Source organism: Centrocercus urophasianus, unplaced genomic scaffold, assembly GCF_019232065.1.
Source record: "Centrocercus urophasianus isolate 14NV4802_14NV808 unplaced genomic scaffold, USGS_Curo_1.0 seq_16, whole genome shotgun sequence".
NCBI classification, from domain to species: Eukaryota; Metazoa; Chordata; class Aves; order Galliformes; family Phasianidae; genus Centrocercus; species Centrocercus urophasianus.
The window spans coordinates 5,841,450-5,862,683 of NW_024884711.1; the positions used below are offsets into that span (position 1 = coordinate 5,841,450).

At 42.6% G+C, this 21,234-nt stretch overlaps 1 protein-coding gene across 2 annotated transcripts in view; it reads right to left on the reverse strand.

The window, feature by feature from the left end:
- Positions 1-1,778: 1,778 nt before the first annotated feature.
- CDCP1 (CUB domain containing protein 1) overlaps positions 1,779-21,234 on the reverse strand; it is a 23,660-nt gene continuing 4,204 nt past the window's right edge. Inside the window, exons 1-9 of one of the 2 annotated variants that reach the window (XM_042817366.1) lie at positions 15,037-16,987; positions 14,690-14,893; positions 12,946-13,299; positions 11,288-11,656; positions 9,105-9,332; positions 7,921-8,304; positions 7,120-7,485; positions 5,808-5,889; positions 1,779-4,633 (exon numbers count right to left, since the gene is read on the reverse strand). In XM_042817366.1, coding sequence (XP_042673300.1) covers positions 4,186-4,633; positions 5,808-5,889; positions 7,120-7,485; positions 7,921-8,304; positions 9,105-9,332; positions 11,288-11,656; positions 12,946-13,299; positions 14,690-14,893; positions 15,037-15,223 — 2,622 coding nt within the window. In that variant the 5' untranslated portion in view covers positions 15,224-16,987 and the 3' untranslated portion in view covers positions 1,779-4,185. Of the gene's footprint in view, positions 4,634-5,807; positions 5,890-7,119; positions 7,486-7,920; positions 8,305-9,104; positions 9,333-11,287; positions 11,657-12,945; positions 13,300-14,689; positions 14,894-15,036; positions 16,988-21,234 lie in introns of those variants that run through there. The other variant, XM_042817367.1, reaches the window with a different exon arrangement.

Here is a 21,234-nt window from a genome sequence, read left to right on the forward strand (position 1 = left end):
GCAGAACAACAGGCAGTGCTTCTTAATGATAAATGAAAACATACCCACTGGAAAGGAAAGCACAGCATCATTGTAGCACGTCCCCCAAGAAAGGGAGTCAAACCTGAAAGCATGTAACTGAGGAAAAAAACTCCTGCGTACCAAAGGTGAAAAGCATGAGAACAAGCAAAAATAGTCATTCAGATTTCTTCCTTCTCTTAAATATTTACCTGAATTGTTTTGTTAGCCTATAGGGAGAATAGTCCGCTTTCAAACCTGCTGAAACTGCAAGTATAAGTAGCATCCACAGTCAGAAGTAAAACCACTTCACAACTTCTATCAAGTGATAAATTCACTCCGAATAGAGAGCACACATCTGTGGAGGAAAAACTGCAGTGAGCAGTGTGTGCATCCAAAAGCAAATCTTTGGTTCCCACGAGGATCAGGGAGCCTCGATGACCTGAGAGGTACATGGAAAGTCCTGACTGTGGGGCCTGGGATGTGGCTGCATCAAGGGCAGCTTTGTGGCTCTTTTCCTCTTTGGGGAAGAATGAGAGAGCCGTCAGGATCTCCTGGGACATCTCCCACTTCAGCTCTCACTTGACCATGTGTGCTCTCATGTGATGGAGCAAGCTGTGTCTGAGCACCAAATAATAATACTTCAGAAGTGAGGTGATACATTATCTTCATTTATATTGACATCATGGTAGCAGGGAAAATTTCCTGTTATAAACACCACAACCCCAACAAGAAACCATTGAACCACTTACTGTTGTGGCTTGCACTTCTCACCAGTGACCCAAACGTGCACATAAGAGCACATCACTGGCTAAGCTACCAACAGCAAAGCAGCTTCTCTACAAACTCACTGCTATTGACTAAGGAGACGAAGCTACTGACATATCAACATACTTCAGGCTGACCTTGTACTCCACACAGCTGCAACACTCACCAAAGTCCATGCAGGTTTTCCCAGTGTGAAATCCACAGTATTGAACATCTACATACTAGCTAGCAAGATTATCTCTCCCTCTCTTCCCTGCAAGAATACTTGCTCCTGAAATCCTGCGGGAGGCTTCTCAGCTCCACAGCATTGCCGAGGGGTGCTTGTGGATCAGAGAAGCATCAAGAAGATCTTCTGCTTCTGGATCTTCTCCCAATCACTCCAGTGGAGGCTGTTCCCGTGCAGAAAGCCAAATCGAGTTGGTGGGGCTGCAGAGACCTCTGAAGGATGACTCTTAGCCTTTCACAGTGATGTTCAAATCTTCAGAAGTTCCCAGTGTTATGTTGTCCCACAGCGTCAGAGGCAGATGGATGGGGGTAGGGGATGAACCCTCTCTGCAGTATTTCCATTACATTTTGTAGCCATGCAGCAGATGGCAGCAGAGGGGCAGTCTGCCAGAATGGTACCTGACATGGAAGTGTGTATGAAGCAAAGGTATGCCATTCCATTCCTGCATGCAGGAATGGCACCCATTGATAATCATCATCACTTGCTGAATGTTTATGGAGACCAAACAGTGGATGTGAGCACAGCGGGTGATGCATTTCACAGTGGTGAGTGACCTAAGAGACAAACCATGCAGGGTTTTTTTTTTCTTGCTGGTGAAAAAGCACAGCTAATGGCAATGACTATGTTGAAAAATAGTGCTTTGTAGCTGAGAATTTTCTCTATCAAATAGTATTATTGTGCTCTTTGTGTCTGATGTAGTTCCCACCAAAATAAATAATAAAAAAGAAGCACTCATTTCATAGCAAACTAGGTATTTACACAGATGAGAAAGCTGTACACTGACTGCTTCAGCTGGTAATATAGTTATGTTTTATTTATTAAAAAAAAATTAAGTCACAACTTTATCTGAGGGAAAAGTAAACTTGAATTTGCACCTGTACTCTTATTCAAAACATGAAGTAAGCACAGTAGAAGTCAACCTTAGAGTGAAAACAACTGTAAACTGACGTTTATATCACCGTACCAAAAGCTGAGTTAAAATAGAACAAAAGGAAAAAAACACAACAGTGAACAAGCATCATATTCCTCCTTCAAATTTCGAGATGTTGTAAACAAAAGCTTGACCTCTGTTCCCTTTCCATCAGTTGTTCAGAAAGAACATGAACTAGAAGATTTCACCTAAGCAGCTGCAGAAACTGAGCCAGAGGGATGAGACAGCCTTGAGTTGCTCTCAGAAACACATTTATTTTCAAAAAAAGACAGAAAGAAAGGAAGAAAGGAAGAAGGGAAGAAAGGAAGAAAGGAAGAAAGAAAGAAAGAAGGAAGCATTGACCACCTGAATGAACAGATGGGCTGCCCTGATAAAACATCCAGTGGCCATTCAGTTACCTGAGAAAAAGCAGCTAATGTTACTGGAGAAATCTTTTGAAGTTGTCAAATGGCATCCAAACACTCCCAGTACACTTAGAAATATGTGACCCCAGTGACCAGCCACAGATCTAGGAGTACATATTTCTGTATTAAAAGTGCGAAACATAAGCATAAAAAGTACACGAAGCGATAAAAAGGCACTTCCAGCTGGCATACGTTTCCCTGTATGCCACAGAAAATTGAGTCAGATCAGATATAATTAATTGCATATTGGTATACACTGTTAAGCAGGCACACTTGATTGTTTAACACAGTCATTTGCAATGCCAGCATAGTTAACGGAAGAAGAAATCCACATTTCTTTTGTAATGTTCCTAGTAAAGATGTTTTCATTTTAGACATTAATATAAACATAATGTCATGCATGCAACACCTCCTATAAATCATGTGGCACCTTTGAGCATCATGAGACAAGCAGGCGTCAGAACAATTGAGAGTAATTCTCAAGTTGAATCTAGCTTTGCATGCAAAATTGCAAACATCCTCAGTAACTGCACACCTGGACAAGCCAGATGTTTGTGTACAAAAAGCAACTCGATTCAAATACCTGTAGTGCTGCGAGTGAGGACATGACCCTCATGTTTTAGAAGGCACAGGAACTGAGGGGGAAGCTAAGTACAGCACTCAAAAATGAAAATTATTATTGCAAGAGGTGTATTTCAGAGGAGCCAGATAACTGAAGTGAAGTACCAGGAGAAATCAAGAGCTGTGTCCAACATTGTTTCAGTGTGATTGCTAAGTTTAGACTGACGGCCAAAAAACCAAAACACAGGCCTCTCTTAAGGATTCACTCATATGCTTTACACTTCAGAGAAACAGGCTGTGGAATATAATCTATTTTCTTTATCCCCCTTTTTAACCTTATTAGATAAACAAGCATCTATGGGTTGAAGTGAAATGCGTTAGTAAACAGCTGGATGGCTACACTGTTATGTCCTCACCAAACCTGTACCTCTAGGACAAAAAGGTCAAGAAACCAACAAAAGGTGAATGCTGCAGGGCACCTGAAAACTACTGCACACTGTTTTGGAATTTTAAAATTGTTTTTGTGAAAAAAAGCAAAAGAAAATGCAGTCTTTGGTATAGGCTTACACAGCGCTGCTGAAGTACTAGAATATCAGTTGGAAATTAGAGAAAAACAGAACTGTACTTCTGAGCTAGGCAAGCCCAAGCTCTAGTATACACACTGAGTAACTTGCACAGAGCTCTTCCAGGCTGCATACATGTGGTCGTTCAGTACATTTACACTGCAATCATTACATTAAATACAAATGAATTTTCAAGCAGCAAGTAGTAGACATGACAGCCTCTCCTACTTTGCTTAGACATTAGGAGAAGGAATCCATACCTGTGCAATCTGGAGCTGCCTTGAGTCCTTGAGGTGGCCTATGCCTTCAAAAAGTCACCAGCCAACACTCAGGTTAAATGACTTGTGAGAAAGGAGGGAATACTGCACAAAACACACTTTCCACTGGATTCGTTAGCACAGTTTTAAATTGCTATTGTTATGAATTCCTTTTCATGATGTCTTGATAATAGAAAGCAAGAGCATACCTCTGCCATCCATCCCACATCGATCTCACAACTCACATGCTTTCAGAGTGCTCCAATGCTTGAATTTACCAGATAGTCACTCTAAAACTGGAAGCTACCAACAGCTGAATTAAAACAACACAAACAACAACAACAACACAAACAACAAAGCAAAAATAATATCAAAACATACTTAAAAATAACACTCCTCTTCTGCTATCTTTTCCCTGGACATTTGTCCTTGCAGGCTGTCTGGATTTCCACAGGAAACTACCGTGCCTGGCATAAAATTACTCTTCTAAGCTGTTCTGTTCCTTATTCTCCAGCAAGGACATGCTTGTATCACCATTATTGTTTTCATTTTCGTCTCCACTGTCCTCCAGGTCCCCTGATTTCTGATGAGCAAATGTGTAAGTGTCACGGTCTGTTTCTGCCAGAAGTGGAGGTTCCTCTGTGTTAGGAGAGTGTTTTATGTCTTTTCTAAAGGAGAATGGAGGTGGAGAAGGTGGCAAGCTACCCGTGGGCCCATCAAAAGGCTGGTACACATCAACTTCTGGAGTGACTGAGCCATTGGATTCCTTCAGCAAGTGCCCATAGACCATAGCATCATCGATAACTGCGTAGACGTGGGACTCGTTGGTTTTCCTATCTTTTTGGAACAAGCGTTGCTTTCCAGGCATCTGGGTATTGACATTTGCATTGTATACACCCACCATGGGATTCTGGTTTTTCTTCTTCCTGTTTCAGAGTTGAAATGATTCACAGATCAGAACAGCGCATAGCTCAGTGCATCTGAGCTCAATAATGGCAGCTGCTGTTTACAAATTCCACCTACCCTGTGTCAGACAGTCTAATCTACCTGGATCAAAGACTGTACTTGTAATCTTAAGAAAAATAATTTATTAAGACAAGTTCTTTTTGTTTTTGTTTTTTTGTTTGTTTGTTTTTTTTGTTTTTTAAGCTATTTATTCAGTTGCAAGCTGAGTAAGCTTGCAAGATTAACACCATCAGCCATCCAAGTACAGAGTTCCACTTCAGTTATGCAGTGTACTGACCCTCTAAACTTCCACAGGCATTAAGAGGACCTAAGAGCCAACAAGGCTGAGTGAAATAGCAGATCCACTCTAAAAATCAAATGAACTTTCCCTGGTTTTGGTGCAACTGTCCTCCAGGCAGAAAGACCAAAGGCTGAAGTAAAGGGTTTTTAAGCCTATATTCTTAAAACTTTCCCTGTGCAACAGAGAATTGCACTCATAACTGCTCTAATCATTATATTACACAAATCATTCCAGCTTTACAGCTTCAGGACCAAACCACCTTGAGTACACACATCAGAACCCCCTAAGATACTGATAGCTTCAGACTCCCATCGCATGATTTGGGTGTGTTGGCTTTGCACAAAATGAGTTCTCTCCCAAAGGGCTCATCTCACAGAAGAGTGTTCTTACTCGGTTTATAAACTGTGGAAGAAATTGCTAGAGGGTCTGTAGATGAAAGACAAGTCTTTAAATACCCTAAATGACTTCACAGTTTGTCTTAGGAAAGGCTTGTCTAGAGTCACATGCAGCCCACATTCATCACAGTATCATTTCACACGAAGCACTGATAAATCCAAGCAATACCTTTACTTCTAGTACAGACAGAAGGTTGTGCCAAAAGCAAGGCTAGGCAATGCACTGGGAGCTGAAGTAATGTGACCCCAGGAATGCTGTTCTACTTTTAAGAAAATCAATTCAGAATAAAGCAACATTCTTGGAGCAACATCACTCCAATGCCCAGTGCATTGCCTGCACTATGCTCCACGCCTTTGTTTAAGGGAACTACATCAACAAATGGAATACAAGGCCTGCCACCTCTTCCATATTGTTTTCTTGAACTGCTAACCTACACACATGCTAAATTAGGAACTTACTTCTTCTTAATACAGCACACAGTGAGTCCAATAGCTGCAAGAACTCCAGCCGCAGCCAGTACACCAAGTATCACTGCTAGATCTGAAAGCAGACAAGTTACAAGAACACTGAGCATTTTCCTAAAACCTCCTCAGCGGTTTTTAAGTGCATCTGTTGCATGCAAAGAAGGAGTCTCCAAGCTGTGCATGCCTTGGGGTAACATAAGACAATTCCAAGAGGTTGGCAGTCAAGCAAGGACAAGCTCCAGCTGCTAGCAGTGGATCACAGACTTTAAAACAACCAACACTCCCCAACCAACACTCAGACTTAGCTCTTGGTGCAAGGATTCAAGACAGCTCACGTGCTGCTGAACTTACTTGCAATGTCTCACAAGCCTCTGGCTGAACATGTAGTATAGAGAAAAAAGCATGGAAAGAGACAGGTCAGTAATCAACAAACAAAATAGTTATTTTTTCACCAAATCCCCCTCAGTGCAATCCTTTCCCCTAAACTACAAGAGTTATGCTGACTTGGAGTTTTCAGAGAGTCATTAAATTGATCAGGAAAATCCATATGTGAGCAAAAATGAAAAAATGGTATATTACAGAAGTATTCATTATAGAAAATAAAAGGAACGAGGAAGAGAAGAAGAAAAAAAGAACGAACATTTCTAACATTTCTAGACCAGAAACTGTGTCAAATGTCCATGTAACAACACTTCTACAGGCAGCAGCAGTATCCCACAGATTATGCAGAAATGCAAACACGAAACAAATTTACGTGTATCTGAGAAAAACCTACCCTAAAAATGGTGTTTTAGTGCCTTGTGTTTTAGAGAGATGAAAGATAACAAAAAGCAGATTTTGCTGTTATTAGTCAAGGCAGTCTCAACAGAACAGTGAGATCTCCTCCAAGGATTATTTGTTACTCATGTGAAAAGACTACTCAGATTAGTAGATTTGCATAATCAAATCTCAAGTTGCTCACTAGGTCTTTGACCTTGGGAGAGGAAAAAACATCACTTGATCTTCTTATACCTTCCAGCTGTGATCTCCAATTTAAAAAGATAAAATAAATAGAACACACTGCCCTCCAGCCTTGCAATCCTCAAGCCACAAAAGCCAAACCCCCACCACATAAGGAACTCTCCTTTCTGCTCAGCCTCTAGAAGTGCTCACCTGTAACTCTCAGAGGCTTATGAGGGACAGGCATTTCAGGAAGCAGGAATCCTATAAAACCCAAGGCACGCAGAGCAGCATACAGTACTGTTTCCCCAGTGGAAAGGAAATGAAAAAAAGTGGAAAGCAAGCCACGATAAATTACAGGACTCACCTATCTGCTTTTCAACAAAAGTCACCCAGAATTTCAAGGTCAGTTGCATCGGGTCCACAGGCTTACAATTGGAGACGTTTACCCAGAAGTTATGATGCATATTTCGGGGCTGAGGCAGCAGCTCATCCTCACGGCGCACGGTTTCCTCTGCCCCAGGCATCTGTTCCTTTATGTTGAGGTAGGCACGCCCTGTCTCACAAGCAATGCCCATGCGGTCCGTGGAGAACCCCAGGCGGGCAACTTGCTGACTGGGCACAATGATGTACCAGGAGATGGAGACGTAAGGGGGTAGACCATAAAGTGAGTTGGGAGTCTGTAAGTAGGTTTTAGCTTTTGAATTTGGACTCACAGTAAAAGTACACTCGTCTGTAAGAAAGCAAACGTATACAGGCATGAAAACTTGGTTAGTTTCATTATATGTTTTTAAAGCTTTATCTTCCAACATGTAAAACTATATAGACTTTCTTCTCTGTAACAAAAAAACATCACTTATAAAGTATATTTCCATATTCTATGTCATTACCAGCAATACAATTCACCTATCATCTCCTCTGTATCAGTAATCATACAGTAATCATACAGACATATCTGCAGAATTTCCCCTCAACCATCTACAGCACAAATCTTTCCTTCCTGCAGAAATAAGCCACCTCACTCATTCAGATAAAGATCAGTTCAAGTAATGACTCCAGGCCTAGACTCTAAAGAATTGAATTCTTATTTCTATTTGTTCATATGTGTTCTAATAAACGTCCTGAAAGATCCAGCAATGGGGTAAAGATGCACAAAACGTTACCTTACCTTTAATATGTGGCACAAAAGACATTTTCAGATCTTGATGATTAGACTCATTGACGAAACCTTTACCAAATGTTTTTAAAGATACGGTGATATTATTCCTCAACTGAATCTTTTCAATGGCTCCACCAGGGCAGAATATACCAACATTCATCTCTGTCTCCGGGGTGGCACTAAAAATGTTATAGCTGTAGCTTGTGTTGCAGCTCTGCTCTGGGAGGTGTTGCCGCAGTTTCAAGGACGGAGATGTGATTTCTATATTGATCAGTTCGGGAGCTATGACCCTCCAAATAAATTTATGCAGTTGGACTGGCAATTGGGTGATAGTCTTGGGCACTGAAAGGGAATAGATCCTGCTCCCACACCACCGAAGACTCCCCACACAGCCTGTAATCACAAAGACAAGTCAAAACAGTTGCATTTTTTTCTAGCAGAGGAAGTACTTAGGAAAAGCAATAGTATACCAGAGTATATATACCAATGTATAGTGTATATACCAATGATATACCAGAGATTCTGATATACCACAGTAAGCACAGAGTCCTATTACATCGGTGTTACCGATCCAGATAAGAATTTACACGAATAGACATCTTCTCTTATTAAACTTTACCAAATATATGTATGGCTTGTAGTTTAAGAGGATTCCTTTAAAGGGAGCACCAAAGAAATGTACAGATACAAACATATACAAAATGGGAAATCACGTCTGCTATACTGCTTGCTTATTGGGACACAGTTGCAAACCAGCTAAGGTACAGACCTATACCTTAAAACTTTTTCTACTAGCAGTAAAAAGCATCCATTTGGTACAGGACTTTCCAGAATATACAAACAGCACAAGATGCATTCCTGATGGTTGCCTTGCTCCCACACGTTCTGGATTGATTTATGGCTTCTCCTGCTCTGTTTCCATATTTTGCAGCTTTCAGTAAGAAGATTCTTCCACATCTTTGTCATTTCCCTTCTACTAATAGCAATGCAGCTCCTATTTTTAAAAGCAGGACGCTGCAGTGAGTAACAAGGTCATCTCCACATTCACTGTGCCCATCTCCATCCGGCCAACGCCTGATTTTCAACACACACCGTTGTCTCTCAGAAAGCGAGAGACGAGGTTTAGCTGAGCAGCGGGGAAAAGCGCACAGCAACATTCTCTAGGAAACAAGATTAAGCCACTTTTGTCATACTTATGCCCTTCTCGGCCGTGATCCTCAGGCGGGATAAGTCCTTGCACAGAAAGGAAATCTTGTAGGTGGCGCCAGAGGCCAAGGTCAGAACTCGGTCACAAGTGCGAGGATCCTTGCAGATCAGGCACATGGGTTCCGATACGAGCGGGGTTCGCCTGGGCCACCCTTCAAAGTGTATTGTTACAGTCATATTCCGTTCTTTGCTGAGGTCAACCACGTGAGTGACATCTGCAACGACAAACATCTCAGAGCAACTGCTGGTGTGAAGGAGAATTGCCTCCATCTCTTCTCACACCATTAGACAAGGAGCTGCTAAAGCTATTTCTACATTAACTAAGAAAACATTATTTACTTCTTTCTATCCATGGAATAAAAACTCAGATAGTATCACATTACTCTTCCAGTTAAGTTTAAGCCTTTACATTATTCCCTGACTTTTCAGTCGTAATGGGGTGATGTAAGCTAGTCCCTTTTGAACAGGTGAGGCTATAATACAAATAGTGGAGCTCCATAGTAGCTATGTTAGATTTGTTAGATTTCTCAGAAAGTGCCTTGATATTTTCATCACAAATCTTGAGAAGGCAATAGTACAGAAACAACTTCCAGACACACAGAAGACAAGAAAGTGATCAGGTCTAGTCAGCATGCATTTAGGAAAAGGAAGCCACACTTAGGCAATGCGACACCCCCCCTAGATCAACAGGGCTGGCTTGGTGTATGAGGCAAGAGCAGTGGCTATTGGTCTCAAAAGCCTTGCAAAAGTTGAGTTGAACATCTCCCATAATATATATTCCCAAACACACTGATATAGACTAGCTAAGTGGACAGTGATGTGGACTACAAACTGCTCAACTGCTGAGCTTGAAAGGTTTGTGATCAGCAGCATGAAGTCTGTCTGGAGGACACTCATTAGTGGTCTACCCTACTGGGTAAGTACTGAGATCAGAACTTCATTATTGACAGATTAGAAGATAGAACACACCCCTTAGCAAGTTAGAAATGTTCAGGTCATTGCCACAATCAAGCAAACAACCTGGGATTTTCACCACAGGGTTATTCATTCTTCAGGTGTTTTCAGCAGCTAAACTCAAGATGAGACTGAAAAGTTATTTTGATTGGAAAATAGCTGAATTTTCCCCTTAACGACAAGCATCACAGACAGCTGTGGAATACCAAAATGTTTGGGAAGCTTTGAGAATGTGTAGATACCGATGCATTTTTAATAAGAACCATGCTTAACTTGCACACGACACACAAGATAAGTTTCAATATGTTCCTGAGGGCTGAATTTGAATTTTTGATGGAACTTACATAACTAAAATAACTCATGAAATCCCTAGAGAAGCCACTGCTCTTTCTCAAATCCAAGAAGTTTATTGCTTGCACTTCATTAAATAAACAACAACCTTTTTTTAAAATTTATTTTTTAGATGGTTATTATCTTGGCTATAAATATATTAAAATGATTCTTTGCTTTCCAGAGTAGAGCAGAGATAAAGGTGATTAACTGAATGCAATGTTTTCTCTCTGTCTGGCTTCCGAGATGTAATACAATAAATGTACACAAAGGAGGATTTGCTGTTAGTGAACAGAGACAGACTAGACAGATAAAGGACGGAGGATGAGAGTGTTGGGATGCTGCAGAACCTTTGACAGGGAGACTGTGAGGTGACACACAGGCCTGGACAATTTAATCAAGAAGGTTCTTGCAAGATAATTGGATCGGATCCCCATGGAGAGAACACAGCCTCAAGGAAATGCTGCCCTATGTTTAATTTTGTTTATTAAGAGTGCAAGGTCTGATATCACAGATCTTAAAGGCATTTCTCAGTTACATGGTGTACATGCTGGAAAAGGAAAGGAATTTACAAGATACAGTATAAAACCTACAGTGGACATTTTGACCCTGCTGCAAATTGCAAAGCTCAGTATTGCCATTCATCTTCCTGTTACAGTAGCCAGTGGCAAATAAAGTAATGCAGGCCTCAGTTCTGCTCAGCAAGCCACCTCCTTAACTAAAGGAGGGCTCAAAGTTCAAAAAAAGGAATGACGAAAGCACTCTTCTCTTCCTCGTGGAGCTCAGACTAAATGTCTATGAACAAAAGCAACAGAGCCAGTTTGTGTCTGCAGAAGGAAAAAGTAATGAATGCAGAGAGAGGCTGAAGGAACAAACCAGTACTCACTCTCATCAATCTGAGGGTGCTGAACGACGACTTGGAAGAGCAAGCGAAGGATGCCTGGGTTCTGAGCATCCTGATCACAGCCCTGCAGAGACAGGTTGAAGCTGCCAGCAATATTGGCAGGCTGGCTGTCACTCAGCTTAAACACCTCAGGATTACTGACAGAGCCAGGTATGTAATACTCCACCCTCTCCTCCTTCCTTTCGCAATTGGAAAGGCTGTAATCGTGGAAAAACACACTCGCTCTCATGTTGGAAGGGACTACAAACTGCCATGTCATGAGCTCATCTTCTGGAAAGCCCAGGGGATAGTTTGGGGACATCAACATGATGGAAGACTCCCCCTCCAGAGTGGATTCAATAATGCATAACCCTAAGATGGAAGAAAAGAATCATGAAAACTATTAGCAATTGGAGACAACACACCAGCATATGTAGCACTGCAGCAGCTGAATACTCTTATTTGACAGCGAGCTCATCCACTGCGGTTACAGGTTAGGTTATTACAAAAATGCCAGACTAAAACACATACTGGAGTTAATGGTATTACCTTCAATTACAGAAGAGGAAAGGGATGTGCTCACACTGCATTTTCAGTGTAGTGGGTTTACCTATCAAACACATGGATGGGCCTATATTTTTTGAAAAGGAAAGATCCTAGTCATCACTTCCAGTCCTGGCTTAACGAGAGCAACCATGAAGCTTGACTACTGCTTCCGCTAATACTGTTTCACCACATTTCATGAAACAAATACAACAGCTTTTAAATTAGCAGAGAGCTCTCAGTCCAAAAACTTTGGAGTTCTAAAAGAGCGCTCCAGCACAGAGCCTCAAATATGCATGATAAAACATGAATGAGAACCACAGAGATGGTGTGACATAACTTGGACTTGGATGAATCCCAGCACTTGGCAGAGCAAAGCTATGTATGCGAAGATTACAACCTTGCTCTAGCCAGTAACTATGAGCAACTGCAAGGAGTGCCACCCCTTACCTTTCTGAATGTCTCAACAGTGCCACACCAGAGCAGCAGTGACAAATCTTATTTTTTGTTATTGCGTTCTACAAACACAAACCTAGATCTGGCCTACAGCTGATGGCAATCACACAAGTCAATTAAAGCTCAAGAAAAACCCTGAATGAAGGCTTGTCATCGGATCACAGAGTAATCCATTAACTACTACGCACATTTCAGGTATTTTTAAAAGATTATTACACAACCTGTTATGTTACTGCACAGGTTGAAACAGATATCTGCATTTAGGCACTCATGTGCCCTCCAGGCATTGGCTCCCCTTTTCCCACCTTCCTCTCCTGAAGAGAGACATTAGAGACACAAACAAGTCAAGGAGGCTTTATTTAAAAATAAAGAAACATAATTACACAGTGCAACTAGCAAATAAGTCTCCTGAATCACTCTAGTTATGCTATCCAGTCTCACATAAAGCAAGAAAGCTGTTACGTTTAAGTTTTAGGAAGTTTAAAGAGATTGCACCAAAAGCAGCAACACAACAGTTTGCATAACCACTGAACAGCCAAACTACTGAGACACTTTGATCCTAGAAGAGGAATAGCTACTGAACACAAACTAACCACCACCACCTTTTCTAAAAGAGGACTGCATGGGGAAGGAAACGGGACAATAAACTCCTCCACGCTTACGTTTTATGGAAGATCTGTTGGCAATGTTAAAGCCTGAGGTTGTGAGAGTCAAGTTCCAAGGGAGGTGCAGAGACAAGATGACTCCTCCAAGCAGTTTGACACGAGACACCGAGCCATTTCTGCAGAAGGTGCCAATGTTGACCGTGGCTGCATCAATGCAGCTGTTGATGCTGTAGCTAACTAAATCTGGACACACCTCTCCTGGTTGAATCTGTCTTAATGGGGCAGAAAATTTCAGCTCAAGTCCAGCTTTTGTACTCGCTTTCACGTCCCAGATGAAAGTCCTGTTAAGGCGAGGTAGCCCTGGTGGGTAAAGATGAACATCTCCAAAGGGACACGGGCCTGATACACAGTCTGAAATGCAGGAAGAGAACAGCCATGACACACTGTAGAAAATCAGCAAGTAAATGAGGTATGTTACTTTCCGTTTCATTGTTTCTTTAAGCTCCTTCAGTATTTATATATATATATATATATATATTTTTTTTAAGTTGCACTTAACTTTTATTCTACACAGATTCAAAGACATACCACTCCTATAAGTCCTGTCTTCAAACAGGACTCCTGTCCCTTTGAGTAGACAGGATAAACTTGCTTTTACAAATGAGCCAGCTTGACTAACAGAGGGCATTTCATTCTTCATTGTTTGCTGAAGAATTTAGAAGGTATGTAGTTAACAGAGAACTAAATAAACAAAAGGGAGGAATTCAACATTAAGAGAGATGGAAATAATGAATCTAGAGAGCTGATTTTAGGCCACTGTGCTCAGAACAGTGATACAATGCCTGTCAAATCATTATGTTTTCCATTACTTGCTGTGAACAGTACCTTCATTTCCTTGGTGCACTGATAAGAACCTGGGGCCTAGATTATGCAAAAGTGGTTAAAAACTGTCAACAAAATACTTCAAAGAGAACCTAGAGAACTTTCATCAGAAAAATCCAACTTAGCAGTGCTTTAAGCTGGAAAATGAATCATATTTTTTATCTAAGCTTAAAAGAAAACACAAAACAACCATATATTACCAATATGTATCATAAAATATTATGAATATTACTATTTGCATGAATAAAACCCCCAAGTGTGAAAAGAACTGTCTTTATAACAAGGCCTGAACATCAACTAAAGAATAAAGAAGATATAATCAAAACCTGACTGCCAAATGAAGTTTGGGGTCTAGTTGATAAATAGTACATGCTCATGCCACTAAAGAATATGTTACCACACAGACATAGAATAGCTATTATATTCAAAACAAATACAGGTTTACTTCCAAGAATTTCAAATTTTCAGATTCTTGTCCTCAGAACCATTCATTTAATATAAGGAAACACAACTCCTATAATACATAACATAATAATGTTTGTCTTGTCCATACAGACACAATCAAGACATTCACTGAATAAGACGCATGACATTATTATCAATGCTCAAAGGTTTTTGACAGAGCAGTCCTTTGAAAGGTTAGAAACTGCAAGAGAAGGGATGTCAGAAAGCAACTGATGCAATGAAGTCTCGTTTTCAAAAACCAATGAGCTAACATTCATTTTGCCAGAAAGAAATACAGACTCAAACTTGAGTCGTTTGAGTAATTCAGGGCTGTCTATCAGCATCCAAAGTTCTTTTCCTAGCCAAGAACGTAGGCAATACCTTGATACAGTAACAGGGAGGGGGGAAAAAAAAAAGCATGGTTTTACTGGAAGAAAATCACCCCTGAGGAAAACGAAATAGAAACATGTCTTACCAATATTCTTCTGAATTTCCATCATGAAATATTTCTCAGGAGTGTTACAAGAGAAGGTTAAAGTCACATTTTCCCCTGGTCTTATCTTCAATTCAAACCTGGGTCCATTTTTTACACGAATTAGACAGACAGGTAAAACACCAGGTTTCATTTTAATTGTAACTGTGATGTTGTCCACTGCACGAAGGGAGATTGTGAAGGAAGCTAAGGAAGAAAAAAAAAAGGATAGAAGTGCTGTGTTACTAGCACGTACAAGCATCACCCCACATCTACAGAGACACCATGCTATCACAGGGAGCATTTACACCTGTCTCCTAAGTCTTGAGTGCTGGATCTCTATAAAATACCTGCAGCTCCCCCAGCACAGAAATCCACCTGCTGCACGTGCCCAGAGAGGCATGAATGCAATCTGTGGAGGATCACTTCTGCAAGTGTCAACTTCAACAACTCCTGCAGGTCGGACGAGGTATTCTGATGTTGCCAAAACAGACCAAGTGCCCAGACCAATGGCCACCTGTTAAAATGTTCAATCATTCCTAGTTACTAAAACATCATTAGCTACTGTAGCTTTGCTTGCCCTGCTGGAAAGCCTTCTGATCCTCTAGGCAAGGAAGAAGCACTAACGTGAGGAATATCTGCCCCCACAAAACAGTTTTGGGTATGAGAACGCTGGCCAATGGGTGCATGTGAGCATGGTTCTCTCCTGCCCTCCAGCTCATTCCCTGAAGGCCCTTAGCAATGAATACAGCACCTGAGGCCTTGGGTTGGCTGTGTGTGCCCAGATACCTCTTCACACCTGACACAGCCATCGGCTCTGGGGAGCACATCCCACAGCTTTGGGGAGCACATCCCACAGCTTCGGGGAGCACATGAAGAACCCAGTAGTGGTCAGAGACCTCAGGCCATCTTCAATCGTTGCTGAACGCAGGAGCAGCTCTCACACAAAGCACTGGAGCCAGAGGATAAGCACTGCATGGGAAGTGGTTTAGCAGCACGGGGCCCAGGTATGACTACCTACCAAATACACACACACAGAGTGCAAGGCACTAAGGGGCACTGACTGGATATTCAGGCAGACTCAAATCACTCCTCTCAGCAAACTGTGGAGACAAAAATTTGAGTTCCTGCTAAACAATCTATTGTGCTTTTAAATCTCCCTTTTAGCACCTCTGGATTTTTACAGCCAGCTATTTGGTTTTGCACGGCCTGGCCTTCATTGTGGGCTCTCCTGTGCTGCCACTGCAGCTTTAGGTCTGCACGTGTCAAAGCCCCATGGCTAGGGAGTGCAAGACAAAAAGAAGGTGCTCAAAATGATACCCAGTCGTGCTTTTATTTGAGTTTTGGTGCCTTGAGCCTCTTCTGGACTTGTAGACCTTTTTGGAGTCAAGCTCCAGAAACAACCCATGTTATCTGCTGTCAGGATCAAAGGTTTTAAACAAAAAAGGACACAAGTAAAGAGGCTTGCCAAATTTCTGCACTTACCTGTAGCAATTACTTTATTAGCCCTCTATATCACTAGTGAAAAATCAGGTCACTTATTAACCTTCCTACAGCTTTTAAGCTCTGACCTGATAGCTTACACCAACTCCCCAGCCAAAGGTAAGAACAAGTGACACTTGCGTTCCTGCTTTAGAAATGCTTTCAGAGCACTTCTCAATCTGAATTTTCCTGTGGAAAAAATAATATTAACAGTCATAAAAAGATGAGACGATATGAGGGAAATAAAGAAGGGATCATGCAGAAGGCTGCTGTGATGCACCAGCTGAACCATGAGCAGTGCTGTGCACCCCAGCACAACGCAGAGCCTGGCGTGCAGCAGGTAAGGGGGACCCAGGAGACAGGAATTTCCCTTGTGCAATGAAGTCCCAACACACACGCAGCAATCACAGAGGTGGCTTCCTGGAGGTGAGGTAAAGAAAACAGCTGCTGTTCCTCCTCTCTCTTCAAGGCAAAACAGCTTCCAGAACAGAAATGGCTACTTCCAGAGTAGTCCTGAGTATTTTTCCATAGCACTGTATGTTTGTTTGTATTTCACTGCACTTATTGATCATGAGAGTCATCATTTTTTGGAAGCTTATGCCATTCAGATATGAAGTGCTAATAGCCCATTACCAGTAGTTAATACCTATGGACAAAAGTGTCTTCTCTCTTGCACACTCGTGCAGACTGTACACCCCATTAGGTTCAGTGGAGCTACCTGCTGGAGATGCACACATGGCCAGGCACTATGCCAGGTAACTGCACAAACAGCTTGCTAAAACAAAACCCCACAGTAATCCATTTGGTCAGAGAACTGAGAGCATTGTGCTGTAATATCAACAGCATTCAGCTACTAGTGATGTGCTAAGTTACATCAAACTATCAGATCTCATTTTTGTACACAAACTGGGGAAAAAGAATCATGCAGGAAGAAAATACATCCGGCGATCTCAAAGAAGGTCACTAAAATTAAAAAGAAAAAGATTACATGGCTAAAACCCCAAAGTATAGCCACATACACAACAGAATAGAGACTACAGCAGAGCTTTTATAAGCATTGGTGAGTCTCCTCATGACTCACCCTGATCTGTCTCTATGATTCCCACCACATGCTTCCTATTTGTATTACCAGCAACCATCCACACTTCTCGTAACGAAGGAATTTCCACACCTTGTTAATTCTGCACAGATGACACACAGGATATTTGCAAAAAGCAAAAGCATTACCAAGGCTAGGTCCACTCTGCACAGTGACGAAATTGTTGGGCTAGAAGATGTCAGAGGTGAAGCCTCCAGCTCTGAGCTGCCCTGCATGGAGGTTGTTCACAGGCTGATACCTGTCTGAAAATATTTTCCTCTACACGATCACAGCTCTGTGGCCTTCCTTGACTATTTCTTCAGCTGACCAAATATTAATCTGCATTGTCCTGCTGCAATCAGACACCACTACTGCTTATCCTCATTTTGGACTGTGTCTCCACAATTGTCTCATCACAGCATCCCTTTATCACTCCATAATGCTCACCTCCCTATCAATGCACCCCAGTCAGATTTTACTCAACAGCATGATTTTTTGATTTAGAAACAAACTGTGTAGTGTAAAACAAGTGAGATTATTCTGCAGAATTCAGCTTAGCTGTAATAAACACTAATTACCCATTTATTTTGGAAGTCTCAAATATTTTTCCTGGGCAATGCAGAAGATAAGCTGGAGGGTAGCAGAGCCAGTGGTGCTCACAGAGAGCACGTGCATGAGTGTACGTACAAGGAAAGGACTTGGCAGAACAGTGATTTATAGCTGTGCACAGCGCCTTGCCAAACAGAACAGAAGAACAGAGTCCAACCAGTAGTCACCTCTTGAGATCTGAATGACTGAGCTTTATTGCAGCTATTTATCCATAAGGATCTATGGACGATTGTTTTGTGTGACTTCAATTTACGGAGTCAAACAATCAAAACAAAACAAAAAAAAGACAACTAAAACCAACCAGACAGACCAAAAAAACCAGAACTGACAGAAGTCACCAACTTCAGCCATTCTTAACAAGACAAACAGCTGGATCAGGCTGACTCAGACACCACTCACTACCAGAGACAGCTGAGGGAGGCGAGCAACTGCATGGCTCTTTGCGGATATGAAGCATCTGGATCCCAGCCCCTGCTCTACCCAGGGCTCTGAATGCTCTCCACTCACTTCCCTGGGGACGGCCTCAACCAACCCGTTGCTCCGTGACAGGAGGACAGCACAGGGACATGATGGGGACAGCTCCTGCATCCCAACTCAATGCCCTTATGGCTCAGCGAGGAGGTGCTACCTCTCACAGCCATTTCCCTGGAGCCCCTGACAATTTTCATTGCACTGTCAACTCCAACTTGTCAAAAATGGGTCATAAAATACTTTGAAGGGCAAATATCTCCTCAATTTGATGACTTGAGCCATATTCTAGCTGCCTTACTGAATACTTCTAGGTTTTGGTCCAGATGTCCAGTTCATCTACTGCACCTGAGTGGCCATGGTCAGCTGCTCCAAACCCAACTGAGATGCCTACCCATGCAGTTGCCTTCTTTAAGTGCTTCAAGTTAGCCACAGACCCTGCTCATGGTAGGGGGGCTGGAATCAAATGGTCTTTAAGATCCCTTCCAACCCAAGCCACTCTGTGATTCTATGATTCTACAAAGCACACTCTGTTGAACTCTACTCAACTACTGGACAGAGCTGTAAGCAGCAAATGGAGATCACCAGCACAAAGTGCAGCAAGCCCTGTTGCTGTGAGCTCAACCTTCTAAAGCAAATAGGATTTTGTTTACATTTAAAATGCAAACTACCTACTTTGCTTATTGCTTAATGATCACCCATCCTCCAACGCAAGATATGAGGTCCATTTTTTGTAAGGAATTGTTTTCATGGAATCATCCAGGAAGTTAAAGCTGAAAGCTGCAAAGCTTATACACACGTAGGGGCTGCTGCTAAGTGTTGCGGCAGGATCTCCAGCCTAGAGATGGCACCTGGCCCCCATTCCTCTGCCACCATGACACAGTCCATTCACCTCACAGGGGGCTGCACTGGCACCAGTGCAGGGTGGGGACACAGCAGTTGAGATGTCATGCACCCTGTTGCCTCCTCACCAGGGAAAAAGGTGGCAGTGTCTTGAGCCATCTTAGCACAGTTCAGCTGAGCTCTGCCAGCCCCCAAGGGCAATAAGACTGCTCACTCAGAAGTGGTTAAGTAAGTTAATTTGCAGCACCTCATAGGAATAAAGTACCTTGACTTCAAAAATAACTATGTCATTACTCAAGCTTCAGTACTTCTATTCCTTTCTATAGAACCTTTTCAGATGGCTCACTGAGACACGCATAACTCATGTGTGAAAGACATTTTTACAAGAAGCTTTTTTCACCAGAAGTGGAAAAAAAGACACTTTGGGAGTTGGCAAGTTTGTCTGTAATTACAGAAGGGAGAACATTGACTCTGGGCTGCTTGTTTTTATTTTTTTCTTTTTTGGTTATTTAACTTCCGTTGTTTCAATTGAGGTAGGAAATGAAACTCAGCAAGTCCTCTTTGCAAACTGGATGTGAGCCCCTGTACAATGCATAAAACTGAGAGACGTGGGTCTGTACAAGACACTACCACCCTGGCACCAGAAACACAAAGGCACCATACAAGTCACTGCAGGAGCCTCCTCTGATCAAAGGGATGTTTGCTTACACAGCTTATACCTGCGTTAACGTAAGGCAGCGAGAGGATGACATCTTGGAGCGTGTCTGTGCAGTTCTCCAGCCTTGGCGCAGGTTAATCAACATGGAGAAGCACATTTCACAATCTGTGGTTCCTCCCATTCCAAACAACCCACCAACATCTTTGTCTCTCTGCTGTGGAACTGTAGGTCACATTTCCACTCACCATTTACCCATCCTCGTATGTGAATCGCCCAGTTCCATTCATGGACACAGGACAGTCAGGGACAGTTCTGAAACACTGGCATCATCATGCTGCTCAAAATAAGTCCTTGCTCCAACTTTGAGTAGCCGCTCTCTCCTTCTGACCACACTCCCTTTATCCCCCAAGAAATCAAAGGGCACAGCTTCAAGCAAACTGTCTCATGCTCTCCCTGGGAGAGCATGAGGGACACAGTCATTCAGAGGCAGCCAACAGAACAGTCGCAAGTGGGACTTCTCTATCCATGATGAGACAAGTCAAGAAAATCTGTCATCCCACAGGACTGGCAGTCTGGGCTTTCAGAAGCAGGTGAGACAAAAAAGGCAGCTCAGGGGAGACCTTACTGCTCTCTGCAGCTTCCTGAAAAGAGGCAAGGTGGGAGTTGGCCTCTTCTCCCAGGTAACAGCGATAGGGAGAGAGTGAATGGCCTCAAGCTGCCCCAGGGGAGGTTCAGGATGGATATTAGGAAAAATCTCTTCTCAGAAAGAGCAGTGAGGCAGTGGCACAGGCTGCCCAGGGAGGTGGTGCAGTCACCATCCCTGGAGGTGTTGAAGAACCGTGTGGATGTGGCACTGAGGGACGTGGGCAGTGGGCATGGTGGGGTGGGTTGGGGGTTGGACTAGGTGATCTTAGAGGTCTTAATGATTCCATGAAAATACACATCTACCAGAGGTTATGGCAGGTTTGTTCAACTGGCAGGTCCCATCAATACTACATACATTGGCCAGATTCAGCTCACCTCTACCATTACCTAATACAGAAACCAAAGGTTTTGCTCTGATGTAACAGCCAGCAGCTAAGTACAGCACAACCAACATCCTTTCCATCACACCCTAGTGGCACAGGTAGGCACGGAACAAAAGGAACCCTCAGTCTGAGTTTTTTCAGGAGTCCTCAAGTGGAGGCTGAGGCCAGAGAGCACCAAGGGGCACCCAGAGACATTGCAGTAGACATAGGAAGGAAAGTGCCCATTGGTTCAGTTCCCTTTGGCAGCAAGCAAAGGCTGTCACCAGCTACAGTCTGACTGGTTACAGCCCACACCAGTTTGAACATAAGAGGATGCAGCTCTACACACGTCTGCTCTTTTCCCACATCTTCCTTAAGCTTCCCAGGACCTGGGGAAAGCCAT